We start from the raw sequence: 22,782 nt of genomic DNA on the forward strand, positions 1-22,782 counted from the left end.
ACTACATCAGCTATAACAAAGCAATTAGCATGGCGGGGGTGGGGGCGCGGGTGTCGAGGCACACCTAGTAATCTTGGTGATGCACTTACGACTTCGTCACAAAAAAATTGAAGTCAACCAAAATTTCTTTCGAAAGTCGACACCACTAACTTTCCTTAGTAAACATTATCATTCCAGCATAACGACGTAAATATAATATAAATTACTTAGAGAATGAGTACTATTGAGTTTTTGAGTTTATGATGAGTTGTTCAATTTTATCTAGTCATTTTCTTTGATGTGTTTCTGAATTACGAAAGAAAATTAAAGGAAAACTATTATTCCTTGCCCCTCATTTAACGTTTTTTGTGGCAATTTTTCTACTGGTATGCAAAACAGTTTGCAACGCTTCATACATGTTGTTCCAGGTTTACGAGAAAATAATTAATCGCATAATATATTTTTAAATGTTCCCTGATTTCAGTATTTTTTTTTTCTAGAAAAATGCATGCTTCAGCAGACACAATAATAAAAAACGGGTGTTTCATTGATCATTCTCGTCACTGTGGTGCAAGCAGATGGTTAAGTAGCATGCTTCCATTCTCAAGGGATTGCTAGAACCGCTACATTAGTCTACTTTTTTTCTTACTTGATCTTATACGATACACTTCGTAGTTAACCTTTCTTCCATTCCTTGCTCTCCTGGTCCACTTACAAGACGACAATGATCCAGGGGATGACTCATCACCTTCGTAAGCGTAGTTTCTCAAATCATCCTCGACGGAACACGAGAAAGTCAGCTGTCGGTTCCGACAGTTTCTGCTGCACTCGGCGTCACCTCCACCCTGCTCAGGATCATCCGCGCTTTCGGCTGAGGTGCTGTCAGCTTGCAGCGCCTTCTCACCTGTGTGAACAAGACTTTATCACGCTGGAAACTGCGATTAATGAATGTCATCACATAGAAATAGAAATTACACAATACCGGGAACAATTTATTTTCACATCATTAAGAGCATGATTCTCAATAATTCCAGACGAATTACAGAATTAATTTATTTGTTGTTTAAGTAGTGCGATAAGTCTGCGATAAACGGAGGCAAGCATGACTGTGGCTGGGTACGTGTCATTAGCGAGTCACCTGTCCTGTGTCCGTTGTTCCAGGCGGGCTGACCGTTGGCTCGCGGCGGCTTCAGCAGCTGCAGCTCCAGTAGACTTGGGGCACGCCGGCGAGGGGGTGATGAGGTCCCTTTACCGTTGACTGCGCTCTCCTTCATTTGAGCTTCCCCTCGACGAAAGGTGGAGCGGCTGTGATGCTGATGGAGGAGGACAGCGCCCACCACCACTACCACACCGGCCAAGAAAGGAAACAGGATGAAAGCCAGTGAGTGAGTGAGTGTATGCGGTGTAAAAGAGTGCAACATCTGTGACTCTGAGGTAATGTGTTGAAAAGAACGTGTAGAATATTGGACCACTCACGTAATAGGAACGCACACCACACAAGCACTGCCGCCAGCGCTCCGAGGGAGAGCCTGAGGGTGGTGTGAGTGGCGTCAGGTATGTGGCATTGGTCTCCGCCGAAGCCAGAGGGACACTCGCAGACGTATCCCACTGCAGCACAGATGAGGGCAAATTTATTAACCATGCTGGATTGTATGATCGTTAGTGGTCAAGTACGTCATACGAAGACATGCAAGTGATTCTTTCAAAACTAAATGCGCTGTTCGTGTGATACCTGCATGTTTATTGAAGCAGGAGCCGCCATTGAGACAAGGCTGCCATACGCATTCATTCACATCCTCGCAGGTTCCTCGTCCACTGGCAAGCTTCCTCCCGTCACCACACCTGTCGTCATAATCTACCTCAACCGAAAGTAATCATTCCTTCGTACGAAAAATCAAACATTTACGTAATTCCATTTCTCTTATTGTTCTATAATTTACCTTAACAGGTTTTATCTTCATCAACTATCGACCTAACCATAACCTACTAAAAGCCCCTGTCACCATGCACAAGGCTGTGAACACTCATAAACACACTCTACTTCAAGGATACGGACACCACTACAGGACGATACACACCCGCAGTAATGTGAACGCCAAGTATCGACGCAGGTGAGGGGTGGCCTGCACGTGACGTTGGCGCAGGCCGGGGGAGCATCGCAATCCTGCTCCACGCGCTGATAGAGGCTCACCTGTCCCCACGGAGTGTTATTGACAGCTGGTGGAAGCGGCATCCTCCGTCCAGAGATTCTTATATCATCCACACAACCTGTGAATGTTGCCAAACTTTGCAAGCTCCCAAGAACCTCATCATTTCCTTCGCAGCTTGAACGCAGTTTAAATGTTAACATAATAACAAGACTCAAGATTCATGTACAGACATAAGTAATGCAATTGTAGGGACTGTCAGGGGAGTGCCTCGGTCAATTAGCACCGCTACTCACCCTCGTGGTAGTCGCCGTGTATTTTGAAAACACTGACGCCCACATATTCTGGCGACCCGCCAACGTGGACGCCCTCTTGCTTGTCCACTTCCAGCACCTGACGTCCATCCATCGACAAAGAGGCGTTGTACAGGTCACCGTCACCGTCATCCACCAACAAGACAGTGACTGACCCGTGCCTGTCACGGGCAATATTTCAAAACTCATATGAATTCCATACTGAGGGAAGAAGGATGATACAGGAAGATGTGTCAAGGTGATACTAGGCAGGATAAGATGAAACATGACAATAAAAGAGTTTCATTCTGTAAACTTAATGATTAGAGGTATGGGAAACGAAATATCACATAATTGAAATGGATGAGACACCGAACTTGCTTGAACGTTGTAACTTCAGCGACTAATCCTGCCAAATGTTGAATATATATATATATATATATATATATATATATATATATATATATATATATATATATATATATATATATATATATATATATATATATATATATATATGAGAGGTGCTTTATGTAAACTAATTTTCTTTACTGGAGCAGCGTTCCACGCTCAGCGCGGAGGCGTGATTCTTCATGTCTGAATATGAGTTTGTAAAAGGTTGCACGAACACTATGTGTAAAAATACAGTAAGAAAAAAGAAAAGAAAAAAAAAAACACGCTACTCATTTTCATAATTTATAATGAAGTGTTTCTTCTTCTCCTCGCAGTCACTCATTTCTCTTTGCTACCTTGTCATAGACCTGACGGCCTGTTATCAAGTATTATTTACACAAGACTTTGATTATTAGCAGAAGGGGTGGTAATAAAGGAAACTATACGATATATTGAAAAGAGTATAAATATGTATTCGTGATTAGTTTTAGGCGTCTAGCAGACTCCAAGGTCTATATACACGGTGTATATAGATCTTGGCAGACTCCTCTGGTCAAACAACGTCTTCCCGTTGCCTCCCGCGCCGTTGCCAGCAAGTGAGCCCAACTGAGGGAGGGGGGAGGGGCGGTGTGTACAGGAGAGTGTGATGTTCTTAGAGATTATTCCTTACTACGCCAACATCGCATTTATCTGTATTCTGGTCACACCAATGTATTCGAGAGATCTCCATTTGCAAGATATATTTATTATTTTTATTATGAAGTTTTGATGAAAATAGTAGTTGCAAATAAAATCATTAATAAAAAGTGGTAAAGACATTGTTTTCTCGTTGGTATTTTTCGTCATTGCTTAATTGTTTTGTCAAATTTCAACCAAGGTGCTTGATCTATACAATCACTGTTGAGTCTGATGCTGTCATCCAGAATAATTTATATGGGATGAGAGGCGACCTGGGATAAATAAAACAAGCAAGTGTCAGCTCACCTCCCCGAGAACACTTTGTGTAATTTTTCCTAAGAAAAAAAAAAAAAAAAAACTGTCCCCTTAATAAACCAGTTGGCCAAAACACTGAGTTCTTATGTATGTTTAGACTGAATATATTATACGATACTTGAACTCTATATTAAATCAAGGTGAAAAAGTTGTTAGTAATTTTCCGGATGTATACTGACTATAGTATGTACTTTGCGTCTGAGTGAGCAATAGTTCCTCTCAAGTCTCAGATTTAGAAGGGGACGTCATCCCTTGTAATTGCATGAAGACTGATGGTGTCGAACATCTTCATACAGGCGATATAGCGAAAGTAAAATCAGTGAACTAAGAAGGGTTTGGGCAGTATAATTATTCTTTGCGGCAGGAATCTACAGTGAACACACATTCAGGGAATGGTCCAAGGATATATTCAGTACCGTCATGGTCAGGGACAAGGCAGACATGCTATATATGCTCGGAGATGCATGATTCCGTCGAATACAATGAATGTGGCGGTAACGAGTAAATTTCCATAAAAAAAATTCCGTGGAAAAGATCTGGATCCCTGCCACGCACATTTAGGAGGAATGCAGAGAAACGGCGTTAACGAGAGCAACTCCCAAGCGGATGCTGTCGCGTCCAGTGTTGTGTTCGTGGCTGTCCCTTTGTTCACAACTGTCCTTTCCCTTAGTTTACAACACCGGCCTGGAGCAATACGACCGGCAGGTGTTTTCAGACCGTCATCAAGTGACTGCTGCCAACCAGATTGGTCACGTGAGTAATGGCTGCAACAGAGCGACTGCAAAAGTGAATGAATATTGCAAGACTGGTACGTGGAGTGTTAACACTCTGTATCACATAGACAAGTCTGGTAACGACAAAATAGAAGCAAAAAGACTGCAGTGGGTGTTAACGAGGCGAGGTGGACACGGCATGGGCGTATTTCATGTGGTGTATGAAAGTTCCTCTACTTACGGGAGGGGGGAAAGCCACACGGGAGGTGTCGGGATACTAAAGAAAAGGTGACTTATGGATGCAGTGATACGTTTCTGGCCTGTTTCCTATGGAGTGGTGATCGTGAGAATCAACGGCGTAAATAATGACTTTGACCATCATTCAGATGTATGCACGCGCAGCAGAAAAAAAAAATGATGTTGAGGTTCAGCGATTCCGTGACCAGCTGGATAGGGTGAGGGACAGGTGTTATTCGAATGAGTTCACAGAGATCATAGAGGATCTGAACACCAAAGTGAAGAATGGCGCAGTCGAGGACATGTAGAGATACTGGATTAGGTCAGTGTCCTTTATTTTTTTTTTCATCACGACCCACTTGACTTTATATACTACTTTTACGACCCTGTGCGTTGATCCTGTTGTACGACTATCTTTCTCCCTCTGATATGAAAACCAATTCACGCACGCGCTGGTACACACACACACACACACACACACACATTATTACATTTCACTTGCTATTTGAATATCTCCCTACGATGTGGAGAACCAATGAACAAGATCTTGCGACCCAGTACTGTGTTTCGACCCGTACTTTGAAGAACCCTGGATTAGGTAAAAGAAATGAAGAATGATAAACACATTAAAACACGAAATGGGAATGAAAACGAGAACCATATTGGTGACATGTTATGTATGGTCTGTGATGCTGCACGGCTGAAAGGCGGACGATTAGCAAAAACATGATAGAGTATAGGAGCAGCGGAAAAAACGGAATGGAGAAGGACTGTTTGCTCGGAATGAAAGAAGGGAGATGAGCAAGAGGACGGCAAGGACTCAAATACTCTGGCAGTATCATAAAGGACATCAGTCCAAGAGGAGTTGGAAACGCAACGGGGATGGCGAGAGGGGTTCCAATAATTTCTGATTTCAACTTAGCGCGGCACCGGTTCTCTGAGGCATGTGAAAAGAAATCTGAAAAAATGTTAATTACTACGGTGTATCTTTTAAAATATACAATACTGCAAATTATTTTTCCCCAATTCCATAGCTGAAAAGAAGAAGAAAAAAAAGAAAAGAAAAGAAAAAGGGAAGCAAATCGTCAAGCAGTAAAACACATAGTAAATTTAACGGCCCAGTTTCTTTTTACTTCTCAGAAATACTTGCATTTAACACACTACATGTGGTCACAAGCACAGTTCCAGCAAAAAGATCTGCATTTGGATATGCGCGGCTGCTGAAAACCGTATGAAACTGAAGATCGATGGGAACACAGTAGTCCATGCGTAAGTAATGGTTGAGAAAACTTATGATACTGCACGCAGCGTTACTTGAAATATTTGTTTTCTATGATTCTATGACAGGAGAACATTCAGCATGTGACAAGGGTCAGACAGCTGTGTGACTTGATACAAATTTACTGATTATTCAGTTAACTATATGTGACATGCTAATCAGGAAGTTCACATGCACTCTGTTGCTAGAGTATCGAGGAAGAGTTTTACCTGTAAGCTTCAACAGAATGCCAACGACCATCTGTGAGAGCAGCGCGGGTGAGGCAGAGTGAGCGAGGATCCTCAGGGTGCAGATGTAGGATGAGGCACAGCCGTCCCCGCACAAGCTGCAAGGCGAGGCGGTCGCGTCCGTGCTGGGAGGACAACACTACAAGCTCCCCTCTTCTTCGCCTTGTACGGAACCTTAAAACGTATTAAAAAGGAAAGAAAAAGATACAGGGCTGAAGCAGCGAGGAAACATTAACAGTGATGGAGTGGGCTGCAGCTCCGCGGCTCTCACGCGCGGGCCGTGATGGAGGCAGGGCTACATGAGAGGCGGAGCAGTGCGCGGAGATGGACGACACAAAAGCGGCAGTTGTAGCAAAGTAAAGATGAGGAGGGGAGCAGAGAGTGTGTATGTGAGAAGTGCCGACATATACAACTGTGTGAGGGAGGAAATGGTGGCGAGGAGTTGTGAGAGAATGTGAGTGAAAAGGACGAGAGGTGCTACGGATGAAAAATGTGACAAAGATTGAGGCTAAAGAATCTGAAGAAGAAAGGCCGAGGTGATACAGTGCGCTGTGGAACAGAGAGGCTAAATGTTTTCAGCAATGGATACAAGTGACACCAACTCGCTTATTTCTACAATTGAAACAATAAATCATGGCGATAATCTGGGGTTAAAATAAATGACGAAGTACGAATACACTCATTGTGACAGTAATTAAACAGGATCAATCATAAATGCTGGAGATTTACACGGCATTAACATATGAATGCAAGTTACGCACATGAACAGATATACAGTTGTATCGAAGTTGTCGATACGTGTGTATGTAAACTCTGTATTAAAGTATGGGTGCTGAATACCAGCATGTGTGTTTTGTCTACTTTTAGGACACATTCCAGCGATGCAGCCAGTGTGAAAAATTGTACGAACTCTACCGATACCTATGTTGCAACGCAGGACATGAAATACACGATCCATGTCTTCAATTCACCTATTTCTTTCTGATAATGGATGGGTGAACTAGAAAAAAAAGTTTACGTTGTTCGAAAATCGTGAATGACCATTTATAGCAATGGCAATGAGAAGGCAAATCAAATAAACATCAACGCTCTTCTATAGAAAAATGAATTAATTAATACATGAATTAATAAGTACAAAAAAAAAAATAAATAAATAACTAAATAGATAAATAAAAAAAAAAAAAAAAAAAAAAAATATATATATATATATATATATATATATATATATATATATATATATATATATATATATATATATATATATATATATATATATATATATATATAACAACAATTAAATATATAGTGTAAGAAGATCCTGAGGATGACTCGCACAAAAAAAGACTAAGTTATCCACACCTGTGCTGCGAGGCAAGCTGCCTCCGGATGATATAGGCACACCAAAATACACAGATAGTGTATTTTGCCCGTGTGGAGTGTGGTGTCTGTGTGACATGTAAGCACGAGCTATAAGCATCTATCACTGGCTACATGACCAGCATGACCGATTACTGCGAAATTTACTAAGCACGCACTTTTCCAGTGCGTCGTGTTAACTGTCTGTGTGCACCAAAACACGTGAACGAGGCACTCTGTAATTCTAATTTTTATTTTTACGTCTACTACAAAGCGTTTTTTTTTTTTTTTTTGTCACGTTTAGAGTTACATTGTAGTTCCATTTGCAACCAATAGTGAAAATTAAGCAAGTTAATTAATCTTTGCAATTTTTGTTGACTTCAGTACTCTTAGTTACTTCGTAAAACATATCAATAAAACTTAAAATGAATATATGACACCAATCAACTGCCATTTTACACAAAAGAACTCTCTCTTTCGAGAGATGGTGACTAGTTTGGCTCTTGTGGTTCTTCTGCTACTTTGAAACCAAAGTAATCCAAACACGAATTGATTTATAATCGTGTGTATTTGCAAAGTAATGTATTTTGAATTGAGTCTGAAAACACTTAAGGCATGAAACTGCAACTTTAAGCGTGACTGTTACATTATCACTGAAGTGAATGGCGGAGGAAGAATACAACAGTTTGCATTTTATTCTTTAATCGAACACAATAAACTGATGCAGAATTCACCACCTAATAGGAGTGAGACGCCCAACGCCTCCCAGGTCGTCAAAAGCAGAGGAAGGCATCGCTAAATGCGCGGACAGCAACTCTGCGTGGTGTTTGGGGCCTCTCACGCTCCTCTCAGTCACTCGAACCGTGAGCCACATCGATACGGGGTTCGTATCAAGAGGGAGTGTCTAACTGTCTGTCGTTGTTGTTGTTCCCACGATCCTCATGTCTTCAAGTCGAGACGAGGCTCGAGTCTCGGGTTCGAACAACTTCAAGTGTTAAGACTACCTATTTACCTTAACAACAGATCCACCTGTATTCACCTGTGGGCCATGGTCTCACCGCCCGCCATGTATAGAGGTTTGTTTATAAAGTGACGTCACAAAATCACGTGACCTGAAAACCTCAATTGCAATCATCCTCTAACAATCACCATTTACAAGAGGATAGATAATTATCACTGACAATGGACTGTATTTTAGTTTTGATTCAAGTTACAGCTGAATAACTATAACTGAAATTCTAGTCATAACCTTAAATAATACGTACAATTAATTCAAGCCTGCCTGCCACACCCGACAGAAAACTCCATGCTATTTGATTAAGAGAAAAAAGGGTCTTCCCTACTTCCAGCATGTGTAACGCCTCTAACGAGATCGAATGTACTGTGCACTAAGATAACAACACTGTCACAAGGCATGAAGGGAACGCGGTATCAAAACACACGCAGATAAGTAATAATTCAAAGTAATAACACGTAATTTGCATATATATTACTCGTACTACGAGCGCTAAGTCTGTCTCTGTCCACTTCACGCTTTCATAGCAGTGCAGTCAAATGCGCGAATTAAATAAACATCATGCAACATACAATGATCGTTAGTGCAATTAAGCACATCAACATATTCAAAATTGTCAGAAAAAAAAAAAAGTACTTCAAGAGATATGAGGCGTCCTGACAGAGGGATTTACTGCGTCAAGATAGGCAAGCCCGAACTGTCTTCGTCCTGGGCGGGATTCGAGCTCAGTCCTTTCGGTTAGGACCCCTGCGGCACCAAGTTGGTCGTTCTCTTTTCTAAGTTTCCACTTGGAAGGGGCACTAGAATGTTTCAAATTCGGACCACACACAAGCAACCATCACGTGAGGTATTCTAAAACCTCCTCCAGCTTTCTTTATATTGATTTCTGCACAATGGGCGGTCTCGGATGTAAGTTCTTACCTGTAGAGCATCACCTCGACTCCTCTAAGCGTCAGCTGTTCTTCACCAAGACATGCCTGGGATCGCTGACAGCAAATCTCTTCTTGTTTTAAGATGTATGTCTTCATTTTCTAATCAATGGCTGACGTGTTTATGTATGAAAAATGACCTCTTGTTCTTTTACGTTATGTCCTCAAATAGTCCAGGTGAAAACTTGCATTCTACAAGACGCACAATAACATTCCATATTTGTCTACATTGCTATGAAATGTCTTCAGAGCCACTGCTAACTCTGAAAGCTAAAAATTAATTCTAATAATCCACACTTTAACGAGCATGTTTACAAGCACAGGATATCGTTTGCTTGTTTTAGAATGTGTGGGCACAATTCGGCAATGGAAGCAAGCCGTTGAAACTGACTCGTATTTGGGTACCTTCCTCTCACTGGGCGCCTGTGCAATTGGCACGTGTGTCGATGTTCAGTCTGAGCTAATGTGTCGGGATGTCCCCGAACAACATATTCAAGTCTGAATACATTACAATGTATCCTCTCATAGGATACATTGTAAGTGGTGAACTCTCATAGGGTACCACTATTTTTAGTGGTGGTCACGTGTAATCATGAGATTCTGAATATATGCTTATTTCTGACAATGGTGCCTAACTCCACATTGACCAAATGAGGGAAATTTACGGGCACTACACCAATAAGAAGTGCATTATAATAGCTTATAATCCTGCTCTAACCAGCCCTGTGTTAAGACAAAATCAGAAACTAATCAAACCCTTCACCTCGGAGAAGTATAAGACAGGCATGCAAAGGTGACGTCCGCCGTGTAGTGGCAGAATCAACTGACCGCCAGGGTGTGAATACCGCCTTCTGCGAGGAGCTTGTAAGGCTTCGTTCATGGACTGTTCCAGGGATGGTCTAGGGCGCTCTGATTTGAGTGGCCTCAAGATACCTGCTTAGCCTTTCGTCTTATCAAGTACTCTATTCTAACAGACAGCCTTCAACTATTTTCTCTCTCTCTCTCTCTCTCTCTCTCTCTCTCTCTCTCTCTCTCTCTCTCTCTCTCTCTCTCTCTCTCTCTCTCTCTCTCTCTTCACCTTAAGGTTGCATCTCTTGATTATCTATTGCTGTTTTCACACTAACTGATCTGATTTTGCTAACTGTATGCCTTCACCTCTCCCGCGGCCTTGCTGCATAGAACTTTATAATTTCTCTCATTCTTATTCTGGCAACCTCCCAAATGTAAGAGGTATCTGGTATTTTCATTTTTTCATCCTTTATACTGGTAAAATCTGGAACTCTCTGCCTGCTTCAGTAGGTTTCAAAACTTATCATAATTATCATTAGTAGGCTTTTTTTTTTTTTAATCCTTGGCCAGAGTCCTCTTACATATAAACAAAACCTTGTGTACAGATTGTGTAGGCATGGACCACATTAATTTATGATGTATCTAATTCTTGAGATGTAAGGTGTGAATAGGCTCTGTTGCGTGTACCGATTTAGTTACGGAGGTATTTTATGTGACACTCAAATTTGATTTTGTTGTTTATAATCCAAACTAACATTATCCTATAAAATCTGTCATGTTATCGACGGGAATCATTCATCCAGCAAAGAAGGAAACTGCAGCTCTAAGGAGGTTTCCCAATGCATACTGTTCGGATCGTGCGCTATGGAGTTGGGCTAACGTAACTGTTAGAGCCGAGGATACCATAGGAAAATTGATTTTCCTGCAAATATTGATGTACAAGGAGTACATCTGCCCATGAAAAAAAATGTTGCCAAATAAATAAATAGATAAAACGAAATAAGATAATAAAGTTGGCCTACCTGAGTTGCAGCGAGGTGCTGTAGGCGAGAGGCGTGAAGGAGAGGGCCAGTTTCACGTAGCTGTTCACCTGGAAGGTGGCAGGAGTGGTGGCGGTGTTACAGTCTTGTCCCGACCAACCTGGCTGGCACTCACAACGCAGGTCCCCTGGGGAGCCCCGGCACCTGAGGATTGCAGCACGGATGTTTTGGATGTTAATAAAAGAAGTCAGCCTCTGTAGCGCGTCTGTTCTGTGTTACGAGTACATCTTCCCAGCAAGTATGTGTTATATGATTTATATCGAAAGTCTGGCCTTCATATTGACATCAATATGCGAGGTGATATCCAGAAATTCGGGAAATCTGACCATAATTTAAAGTCTATTTTGTCTAACTTTTGCTCATTATTTCTTTCAAAGTAGTTTTCTTGAGCATAAATGGAAAGTTCACAAGTTTGGCCATGTTGATTACCTACTCAGTTCTGCTTGCATTTCCTTACTTGTGTCATAATACCGCTCCTTCAGCTAGGTTTTCATGTTTAGGAATAGGATAGAGTCGCATGGCGCGAGGTTAAGTGAATCAGAACGATAAGGAGAATTGGGGGAAGAATAATAGTCATGCTTCTGAAGCCTATTTTCGATATCATGTAGCTAAATAAATAAATAAAAAAAAAAACGATCAACAATGATCTCACATTTGTGTAAAGGTGACGTCCATTTTTAGGTGGCGGTGAATCTGACAACTACTTAGCCTACGTATCTACTGTGGCGACTGTGGCTTTGTTTCAGAATCATATCCATGTATCCATGACTCAACATCAGTTTTGACTTTAAAGAGGATCATCTGTTCTATAATTGTGTTTCCTGTAATCAGTAATGCGATGTTCTTCACAGTTGCTCTTCAGCTCTTTCGTTATGTATTTTGCTGCAATGAATTTTATCTTTAAAAGCTTCGTCATAAGTAGTTGAACGTTCCAGCACAATATTGTATTAACCTATGATCTGCAAGAATAGCCTGGCATGCGATATTTTTCGGTGTTAAGCATGTCCACAGTCGTTCAATCTCTTATTCCTGAAACGCGGGCTCGCACGTACGCACGCACGCACGCACGCGCGCACACACACACACACACACACACACACACACACACACACACACACACACACACACACACACACACACACACACACAAGCATTGTATTCAGTGAATTTCTGTTGCGTTTATATTATATATATATATATATATATATATATATATATATATATATATATATATATATATATATATATATATATATATATATATATATATATATATATATATATATATATATATATATTCTCTGTCATTAAAAGCTGCCATTTTAGTTAGAGAAGAAACTCACTGTCAAGAATATGCCATCTGGACTTGCTGGCGGCAAACATACTGACTCGAGCAAGGTGGTGTCTACTGCACTGTTAGTCTTTTGGTTCGTGCATAAATATCAGATTTCCAGAAATTTGGAATTGCACCTCGTATGTGTTATTTTCCTTATAATTCTCCTCCGTTCGTAAACACTACAATATTAAAATACACGTAAACATTCTACTCACTCTCACAGATCCACTTGAAACAAAACTAAATGTACGAAATAAACAATCTGAACAACCACTTACCTGCTGTGAAGACCGCACGTTAGCCCGCTTTCTGAACATTCCGCGGCGGGGCAGCCGGGAGAGCTGCCTTGGCTCAGGATGCCGTGACCGAGATCCATAATCTGTACCAATTGGTAGACACGAAAAACCGAGTTTGGTGTGTGCGTGTGTCAGTATGAGTGTAGAGATTCAGTTAAGCAGAATACAAAACAACTAAACGCTTAGGTGATTACAAGGTATTGATGAAAAAAGAAAAAAAAAATCTAATGTAGCGAGACTGCTTAAATCCACGCTGATAATATTTTGTCAGACGTTTGGGGGGTAATGACAAAATTTTTGTGATTAAAGATCATAACAGTACAGCTGGAACAAATAACGATTACAGCCGTGGCCACACCACTCACAGGAACCGATGGGCCTCGCTGCATGGCGGGGTTTTCCCCCCTCGTCCCAACACGCCAGACAAGATGTCTAAGGAGTTTTCTAACGGAAGTCACTCAGGTCGATTGAGGACAATTGTCAAAGCATGGTAGAAGGGATCATTATTTAAGGTTCCACTTGACCATCCTTTAAGGAGCTCTTTTTAAAGTATATTTATGCAAAGGAATACAATTATGCGTTCAGCTTACTACTTCCCATATGAATTTTAGGTTGAAAGAAATGTCTTCAGATATGGAAATTTTCATGGAGTGATATAATTATGGGACATCTAAAAGATGAGATACGCGTTGAAAATTGGTGAGCACTTAAGTATCCCTAGAATGGTTTCTTACAAGATGCTCTTTAGGTGGCTGGAGCAGGAACCTTTTCCGTAACCGGTCGCTGGACAGACCTGCTGTTCTCCAGACAGATACACTCAAGGCGCCAAGCAATGGGCGATGCTGACAGTTTAAATATTCATGAAAATACTACTACTTATATATTTTCCCCAAGTAAATGAAAAGATTTGTAAAATCCCTACTAAATTGATCACATTAATAAAATTACATACAATGAATGAAATTAATAAAGCCGGAATAATATAACTCTATAGCGGTCGCTTGATTATGAAACGGCGAGACCATTACTATGAGCGATATGCTAGAACGGCAATGTTAACTAGCTTACAGAGCCAATAACATCCCTCCTGGAGATGTTAGGAGCCATGAGTTACTGTGGCCAAATATTACATACTCTGACAACCACAATGCTGTGACCCGAGTCCCGCAGCCAATTGTGTTGTGCTGCCGTGCCGTGTGACCAGCGTCAATGTGTGGGGGCGCTGCCGTGACGGCCGATAAGGACCCGGGGCAGCGATATCAGTGACCAGTGACCGCAGCTTAACAATACTGGACGAGTGTACGCCTGACTGATCACCAACCTGCCCATTGATGCGAAGGTTCCTGACACAACCGTGGAGGGGAAGAGCGAGCAGTGGTTCTGGCCAACCATACAGCGCGTGGGCGGGGGCTGGGTGCGCCATTCCGCCTACTTGCAGTGGCTGGCCTACGTTCAGGAGGCGGGCTCCGCGAGGAAGCTTTGCAGACCCTCGACAACTGTGGGCGTCAGGAGGACTGGGCAAGAAGGTCGAGGTGGTGAAGTTAGCGTCGTGGACAGAACTTTTCCTGGGCGTGGCCGGCTGGTCCTCCAGACTGCCGCCGCCACACAGGTCCACGATCACCTGCACCTGCTAAGGGAAGAGTAACATGCTATTGCTTGATGTTCAGGTTGCTGCAGTCACGCCTAAAACGGAAACTATGAAGTTATCATATTTGGTGGCGAATGGTGGTGACATGATTAGAATGTTAGCAGTTTGTAATTATCTTACATCTGCTTAAATTAATGAAATCAAAGCAGTAGTCTAAAACTACATTTTTCTAGCACAATGGAAACAAAAAAAATGGTATAATAAAAAAAAGGCACTTTGAATAACTACAACTAGAATATACCCAAGACGACGCTCCTTCACCTCGTATACATACTCGTACCTCAGTTGCTTTCTTTACAGTATAATACGCAAAAAAATGCCTCTTCTACACAGGACTAAGGCAAATAAACACTAATATAAAGTGTCTCAATATTTCATAAAGCCTTATTCAAATAAAATAATAATATTCACTGTACTCCTTTGTCGTAATTTTAACCATCTTTTTAACCTCAATCTCCTTCCTCTTATATCCAGCTTTTTTTCCTCTTAACTCCAACGTGGAATTAAGAGGAAAGAATTAAAGTTAAGAGGAAGGAGGTTAAAGGTAAGAGGAAGGAGGATGGATTTAAAATGAAGGAATTTGAAGCTAAGGAGAGATGATGAAATGATAAGAGGTTAATTGGAAGAGGAAATCTATTGGGATAGGAGGAAAGGTCTTATATAAGAGAAAAGTTGGAGTTCCTCTTACCTCCAAACTCCTTCATAATTTGTCTCTTTCTTGTTAATTCCACCTCCTTCATCTTAACTCTAATTCCCTTCATTCTTTTTTTTTTTTATCCAGCTTTCTGCATGACAACAAATCTTTTCTTTCTCATCTCCAACCTCTTTTCTATTTACTCCACCTCCTTCATAGATCCACCTCCTTTCTTTTAACTTCAACCTGCTTCCTTTTAACTGCAATCTCTCTTCTCTATACTTCATCAACTGCCTCTTAATTTCAACCACCTTATTACGTTCTACCTTTTTTTTATCTTTACTGCAGACTCCTAAATTTTAACTCTAACCTCATTCATTCTAAGCAGGACAGGTTTTGAAGTGAAACACAAGTAACAATGGAGCTTCGGTCACGGGCGACAGTTAGCCAGTAAAGTCGCCTGTACCCGATGCTTCATTATAACATCTGCTTCATTCTTAAACGGGTCGTTGTGATAACAGTCGTGACTCGTGCGACCCCAACTTAACTCCAACTCCCTTCCTCTTAATTTCAAATTCTCTCCAGAGCCCCAGCCTCCCTACTCAACTCTAAAATCCTCTGCTTTTAGCTCCTACTTCCTTCCTCTTAACTTTACCTTCCAGCCTTTTTCTCCGGCCTTCCTCTCAACTCCGACTTCCTTCCTCTTAACTCCGAACGTCTTCCTTTTAACTCTAGCCATTCTTCCTCTCAAATGCTATCTCCGAGATCTCTTTCTTTTTTTACTATTTACTTTCAACACCTATTACAGGAATTGGTTATAATTTTCAAAGGAAGAGTGTAATCGATTTGATGATTAACGTTTAAAATTTTTGATGTGCAACAACCCGGTGCCACAGGATGGAGTGCTCTTTATTGACGAACAAGAAATCCTTACCTCATCCTTCCAGATTAGGTCCAGCCTGTGCCATACGTAGTCCGCCAAAGAGTAGGATGTGTTGAGGGTGAGCACCACGGGGCCGGCACCTAAATCAAGCACCAGAGAAGGTCTGCCGTTTCGCAGCTCCAGCATCATTACGTCGCTAGTGGCTCCAGGCAAGGGTGGGAGATGGTCGGGTCCCGAGTAAAGGAGAGTAGCATCTTTCGATCGAGTGAGCACTTCCAGACTTATGTGTACCTCCTCACACGAGGGAAGAGAGGGTACCCAAGCCCATCCTCCACTTTCATCCGGGTCTTTCTTGAAGTGTCTGGCAAGAACCTTGCATCGCGCTCCCGTGGTGTGGTGAGGACACACACACCTGTGGGCCGCGGTCACGTGCATTGAGGGACACGCGATATATACACATGCTCCTTTAAACTTCACATTTACGTACTCACCTATGCAGGAAACTGACCAGGAGTTACACAATTATAAAAAATAAACCTACTCAATTACTAATATCCAGAAAGCACAAACGAGAAATATTCTAAAAAGAGTGTAGCTACTTCAGGTCCCGAGGTGTAATGATAATCCTCTTAGTGAGATTTCGGTCACTTGAAGGCCTAAAAAAGGATAAATCAAGACTCCAGAGTTTAAAGTTGAAAAGATATAAATGAGTGGAAATAATAAATGTAGCACTGTGAAAGTGAACAGAAAGTAAGTAATGTAAAATTTGTTGAGTTTGTGGTGCAGCGATGCGAGAAGGTGTGAACCGACATACAGTCAGCAAATACAAAAGAGTTCAGAGCAATGAGGACAGCGGGAGACAAAAAGACACAACGTCGACGGGGATCATGCAAGTAAATTGGAGAAACAGTCTTTGAGTCTATCTTGTTTTTAAAATACTTAGTAAATATTTCGTACACATACGAAATATGTTCTATTTGTGAGTAAATAAAGCCCTTATATTCCATAGTTATATCACAAAAGCTTTAATCATCCAATTTCTGATCGAAATATTAAAAATGGAGCGCATCGACAGAATATTATTAAACCTACTTCACTGCCAAACAAATTAACTTTAAAGATTTGAAGATTACAAAATTCTTTCAGTTCCATACAGAAGTTGTTGAGAAGACAATAACTGTGTAAGTGTCACACAGAATTGAGATGAAGGAGAAGACTGAGAAGATAATATTTTGAAAATTGAAATTCTGTACCATGCTCTAGTGAAGGCTTCTGATGCCCATATCCATTAGAAATATATCTCTAAAACTCTTGCGGAGGATCAAAATTTTATTTTAAAGTCAAAAAATTGTTTACCGACTATTTTTCACTGAATCCCTTCTGTCGATCTCACAGAAGACTGAGATATGATAAATGCATGAAAGTTTTAACTGAGGGTTACCAGAAAATAAAAAAAATGAAGGCAAAAAACAAAAGCCTGTTCATAGTTTATATGATTAAATTTATCAGACCCTTCAGAACTGTTTCGTTAGCAGGCTTCCAAAAAGGAAAGATGAAGATTGATCGCGTGATGACAGAAAGCTTCACAGAATTAGTTAGAAAAACACAAAAACTGATTTTGGGGACATTAAGACAGGCACTCTTAAGACTATAATATGCTTTACGAAGGGCAGGACTAAAGCCGGCATGTAAAATAGCCGGAATTTAGCTGCAATTAAGTGGAGTTTTATTGTAAGAGAAACAAAGGCCGCTCTACTGGCGATCTTCTTACTTTCCTTACTGAGTCTTGGTCATCCTCTTTTAGAGATTTTAGTGAAACTTTTGCTGTTGCCTTGGACATATCAAAGACTTTTGTTAGAGTCTGGCACAAAGCTTTGATTTCCAAACTTCCCTCCTATGGCTTCTATCCTTCTCTCTGTAACTTCATCTCAAGTTTCCTTTCTGACCGTTCTATTGCTGCTGTGGTAGACGGTCACTGTTCTTCTCCTAAATCTATTAACAGTGGTGTTCCTCAGGGCTCTGTCCTGTCGTTATTTTCATGCTAACTGCTCTTCTGATCTTGCTAACTGCATGCCATCCCTCCTCCTGCGGCCTCACTACACAAGACTTTCTTCTTTCTCTTAACCATATTCTGTCCACTCTCTAATGCAAGAGTTAACCATTATTCTAAATCATTCATAACTTTCTCTGGTAAACTCTGGAACTCCCTGCTTGCTTCTGTATTTCCACCTTCCTATGACGAACTCCTTCAAGAGGGAGGTTTCAAGACACTTATCCTCCACTCTTTGACTACCGCTTCGGACCCTATTCGGGGACCGGCATCTCAGTGGGCTTTTTTTTTTTTTTTTGTATTATTAGTTTTTTGTTGCCCATGGCCGATGTCCCTCCTACATAAAAAAAAAAAAAAAAAAAAAGAGAGCTTAATGAAACATGCGTGGTGGAAGGAAGCGAAAAGGGAAGATCGATTTGATTTCCGAAGGTATTTCGGTGTTTCTCTGTAAAAAGAGTTCAAGTGATAGGGAGTAAAATAAAATATGACACAATTTTCCAGTTTTACAAATGAACAAGATAGAAAGCAAAGATACTGTTATATTCATATTGATAAGATAATAGGATAAAAAAAGGAGAGGATGAAGAAAGCGAAACCGCCGAAGGGAGTCATTCAGTTCTGGAAACATTTTGATTCCACCCTTCTTAATCAAAAGAACATTGTGATTGGGCAGCCACACATGCACGCGCGCGCGCGCAAGCACGCACGCACGCACGCACACACACACAAGGGACAGTTCATACAAACACCTGAAAGGGGAAAAAGAGGGAGACTACATAAAGCACCCAACTTCATGGACGTTGTTCAGCAAAATTTGAGATATGAAATTTCCAGATTAGGTTCTTCATAAAGAACGGCACAAGAATGGAGAGAGAGAGAGAGAGAGAGAGAGAGAGAGAGAGAGAGAGAGAGAGAGAGAGAGAGAGAGAGAGAGAGAGAGAGAGAGAGAGAGAGAGAGAGAGAGAGAGAGAGAGAGAGAGAGAGAGAGAGAGCATGAATCTACAAATATACAAGATGGTCTAACTGGTGCTAAACTTTGACCACGAAAAGTTATTGGGGACATGTCCACAGATACCGTGAAGATCATAAATGGATTATAGGGAGCGAGTGTACGAATATTGCAACGCAACGAGTGGGTTTTTGAGGAGAACAGTAGCCACGTACGTAATAATGCAGCAACAGGAAATGAAGCTTGACATAAAGGTACAGAGACGGATAGGAAAATAAAAAAAAGGTAGTTTAGAAGGTGAGATTTATAAGAGACTTTAATGAAGTGTTATTAAGACTGCAATAACTACAAAAGTTTCCTACTGAAAGAATGACAATCAGTTTTTGTGGTCAGAGGACCGCCAATGGATCGCATTTTGTGGAACGCATACCGTCGATGAGATAAAATATTCTGATCAGACAAATGTTTAAGAATATTCCTGCTGAGGATAGTCATGAGCTTAAAGGGTCGCAAGGTGATAACGCCATGGGTCGACTGTATGAGCGACTGAAATGATCACCCTTGCCTGAAAACAGAATTAATAAAACAAAAACAAAAACATCCAACAAGAAGGAAAAGTGAATCTTTAAAAACAAGGAAAAGCATGGTGTGGGAACATAATACGAGGATAATAGGAAAGACTTCATTATGGCATGAAGAATTCCGAGGATCACGGCCAGGGAATGGAGAGAAGACGTCGTTACAAAGTTTTGACATCTGGCATAATTTCATCAGTGAGAGAGAGAGAGAGAGAGAGAGAGAGAGAGAGAGAGAGAGAGAGAGAGAGAGAGAGAGAGAGAGAGAGAGAGAGAGAGAGAGTGGGGAGGGAAGGGAAGGGAGGGAATGTGTAGCACGCACCTGGCACCGTTGGGCGTGGGCAAGCAGCGGCCGCCGTTGAGACAGGTGTGTGGTGTGCAGGTGGGCGGGCCAGTGTCTGAGGCACAGCCACACCCCATATGAACGCCTAGCTGGGGCCCTACCACGGCTGACGTGTTGGCGTCTATCAGGGTGAAGCCGTCATCCAGCGACATTCGCACCCAACACCCTCCTTCACAGTTTCTGTGAGAGGCCTCCTGGCACGTGCCCACACCCACGTGCGTGATGCCTACTCCCGAGGCTTTACTGATCTGCGTGAGACATGCAAGTTGCCTCAGCGCTCGATGAGCGTTCTAGTATGATGGATCCTAAAGAAACTTTAATGAACCTCTGTTCACTCAAAGTACAGGAGAACAATTCTGCAAATGACAGCACTCGCTCTATTAAGTAACACTCGGTCACTGAAAAATAACATTAAAATCTTCTGTGTAAACAACAACAACAACTGAAGAAGTGTCACACCTCATCCCGGTGAAGGAGAAGAGTGTGGTGCAAATTCTGGTCAGCGGGGGAGGAGAGCCACACCCTGCTGCTGTGGTGGCCCACGCCCTGCACCGCCACGATCCTCACCGCTCCCCGTACCCACGCCCGCACCGCCCGCATCACCTGCTGTAAGATGGAGGAGCCTTCCTGCAGGGAAAAAGAGACACCGTCTGCATTCCATTAAATCTCTAAAGAAAAAAACTGTTTCTATATATATATATATATATATATATATATATATATATATATATATATATATATATATATATATATATATATATATATATATATATATATATATATATATATATATATATATATATATATATATATATATATATTGCCTGACAGGAAGGTGTGTGTGTGTGTGTGTGTGTGTGTGTGTGTGTGTGTGTGTGTGCGCACGCACGCACTACATATATAAACATACTTAAATAGACGGATAGATAGATAGATAGATTCATAGGAGAGAGAGAGAGAGAGAGAGAGAGAGAGAGAGAGAGAGAGAGAGAGAGAGAGAGAGAGAGAGAGAGAGAGAGAGAGAGAGAGAGAGAGAGAGAGAGAGAGAGAATTTTCCCTTTCCTAATCACTTCCTTACCTCAGCTCTTGTTCTCACAACACGGTAAGGGTGAGTCGCCAGGGTGAGAGGCACGGAGGACATCACCTCTGCGTGGCTGAGGGACTTCACCTCCACGCTCACGTTGGCCTCCACGCCGGACTGACTCTGGTAGGCGTCGCTGACAGTGAAACCTAAGTCGTACCTACAACGAAGGAGAGAGAAAAGAAATTATCATCAGAAAAAAAAAAAAAATGAAATTCTTTGCCATGTTCGTGATGGCGGTTGCATGAATTTAGTTCAAAGACTAATACTATTACAAGATATTCACTATTCGCCATCCACTATTTTCTAGAAAAGAAAAAAAATGACCTTCCTTTCATCGCTTCTGAAAAATAAGATTAATTGAATTTTACAAATGCATGCGTCAGGACCTCGTCTGCTTTTCCTGAAATTTACATCCTTCATCGACTTTCTCTTCCATGCATGCTACTTTAAGATCTCGTCTTTCTCTACTATTTTCTTCGTCTCCTCCTTAATTACCTTCATCAAGCTCCTTATTTCCTCTCTCATCCCCACATCTGTCTTTTCTCACCTTCCGTCAGGCGTGCCGTGTCTCATCGTCAGTTCCCCCGTGCTGGTGTTGAGGGCGAAGGAAGAGAGGTGCCGTGAGGCGTCGCGCCATGCGTAGGACTTGGCGGCCGCGTCCCAGTCGTCAGGATCTTTCACGTACACTCGTCCCAAGGGAACTTCAGGACTCTGTGGCTGCAGGGTAAAAGACACGGACTGGTTAGATGGTGATGTTCACAAGAAGATAAGAACAATGGCCAGACAGTGAAAGTGAAAAAAAAAAGGGTCGGTAAGCATTTAGTATGTATGAGTTCCTTGCTATCTCATCAAATAAAATGTTGCATGTAATGGAGTATGAGAAAAGGACAAGCAGAGAATTTAAGCTTTCCTTGCCTGCCTGCCTGCCTGCCTCCTCCTCCTCCTCACCCTCCCAGCCCCCCAACCTCTCTCTCTCTCTCTCTCTCTCTCTCTCTCTCTCTCTGCAGAAATTTTTATGTATATAAAACCAGAATTGAAATATCAGTGAATAAATAAATAGCAATAAAATACAGTGCGTTGTGAGCGATATTCTGCGATATTGTGTCACTGTCCGTTTTTTTCGACATTTCATTATTATTATTATTTTTTTTTCGTAACCGGCGTGGCAACATAGCAACCTTTATACGTAGATATATTTTTTCAACATAAAAGGAGGAGTCAGCAGACACATCTCTCTACCGCTACAGGCGCTGTCACACTAGTACATTTCCGTCGACTCTTTTATGTCAACGTTCCGAAAATAGACATTTTCTTAGACGCGCCCCTTGACAAGCACAGCCATTCGTCTGCACTTTCGTCGACAGTAAACAAACATGGCTTATCTAATGCACAGGAAAGCAATCGCTATTCTAGGGGACAGAGGGCTGATCCACAACGATCGCAATGCTTGAGAACAAGGATCAACTATGTATCATATCCCCGTCACTCCTTATCAGAGTCCAACAGCAGATCTGGCTTATCTCTGTTGCACCGTAATAAAACAGTAGTCTTTCCTGCATCTGACCTAATCAGGTGATAAGACAACAACAATCTC

General features: G+C 41.6%; 1 protein-coding gene across 6 annotated transcripts in view; it reads right to left on the minus strand.

Annotated features, from left to right (window-relative positions):
* Positions 1–22,782, minus strand: part of LOC135102872 (putative neural-cadherin 2) — a 189,150-nt gene that overhangs the window by 969 nt on the left and 165,399 nt on the right. For 4 of the 6 annotated variants that reach the window (XM_064008466.1, XM_064008463.1, XM_064008465.1 and 1 more), the window contains exons 15-29: positions 21,736–21,905; positions 21,183–21,345; positions 20,564–20,731; positions 20,084–20,352; positions 16,239–16,599; positions 14,344–14,652; positions 13,005–13,105; positions 11,373–11,534; positions 6,244–6,435; positions 2,423–2,601; positions 2,058–2,247; positions 1,712–1,821; positions 1,456–1,587; positions 1,118–1,321; positions 629–883 (exon numbers count right to left, since the gene is read on the minus strand). In XM_064008466.1, coding sequence (XP_063864536.1) covers positions 629–883; positions 1,118–1,321; positions 1,456–1,587; positions 1,712–1,821; positions 2,058–2,247; positions 2,423–2,601; positions 6,244–6,435; positions 11,373–11,534; positions 13,005–13,105; positions 14,344–14,652; positions 16,239–16,599; positions 20,084–20,352; positions 20,564–20,731; positions 21,183–21,345; positions 21,736–21,905 — 2,965 coding nt within the window. The remainder of the gene's footprint in view (positions 1–628; positions 884–1,117; positions 1,322–1,455; positions 1,588–1,711; positions 1,822–2,057; positions 2,248–2,422; positions 2,602–6,243; positions 6,436–11,372; positions 11,535–13,004; positions 13,106–14,343; positions 14,653–16,238; positions 16,600–20,083; positions 20,353–20,563; positions 20,732–21,182; positions 21,346–21,735; positions 21,906–22,782) is intronic. The other 2 variants (XM_064008468.1, XM_064008467.1) reach the window with 2 other exon arrangements.

Source organism: Scylla paramamosain, chromosome 8, assembly GCF_035594125.1.
Source record: "Scylla paramamosain isolate STU-SP2022 chromosome 8, ASM3559412v1, whole genome shotgun sequence".
In the NCBI taxonomy this organism is placed as follows: domain Eukaryota; kingdom Metazoa; phylum Arthropoda; class Malacostraca; order Decapoda; family Portunidae; genus Scylla; species Scylla paramamosain.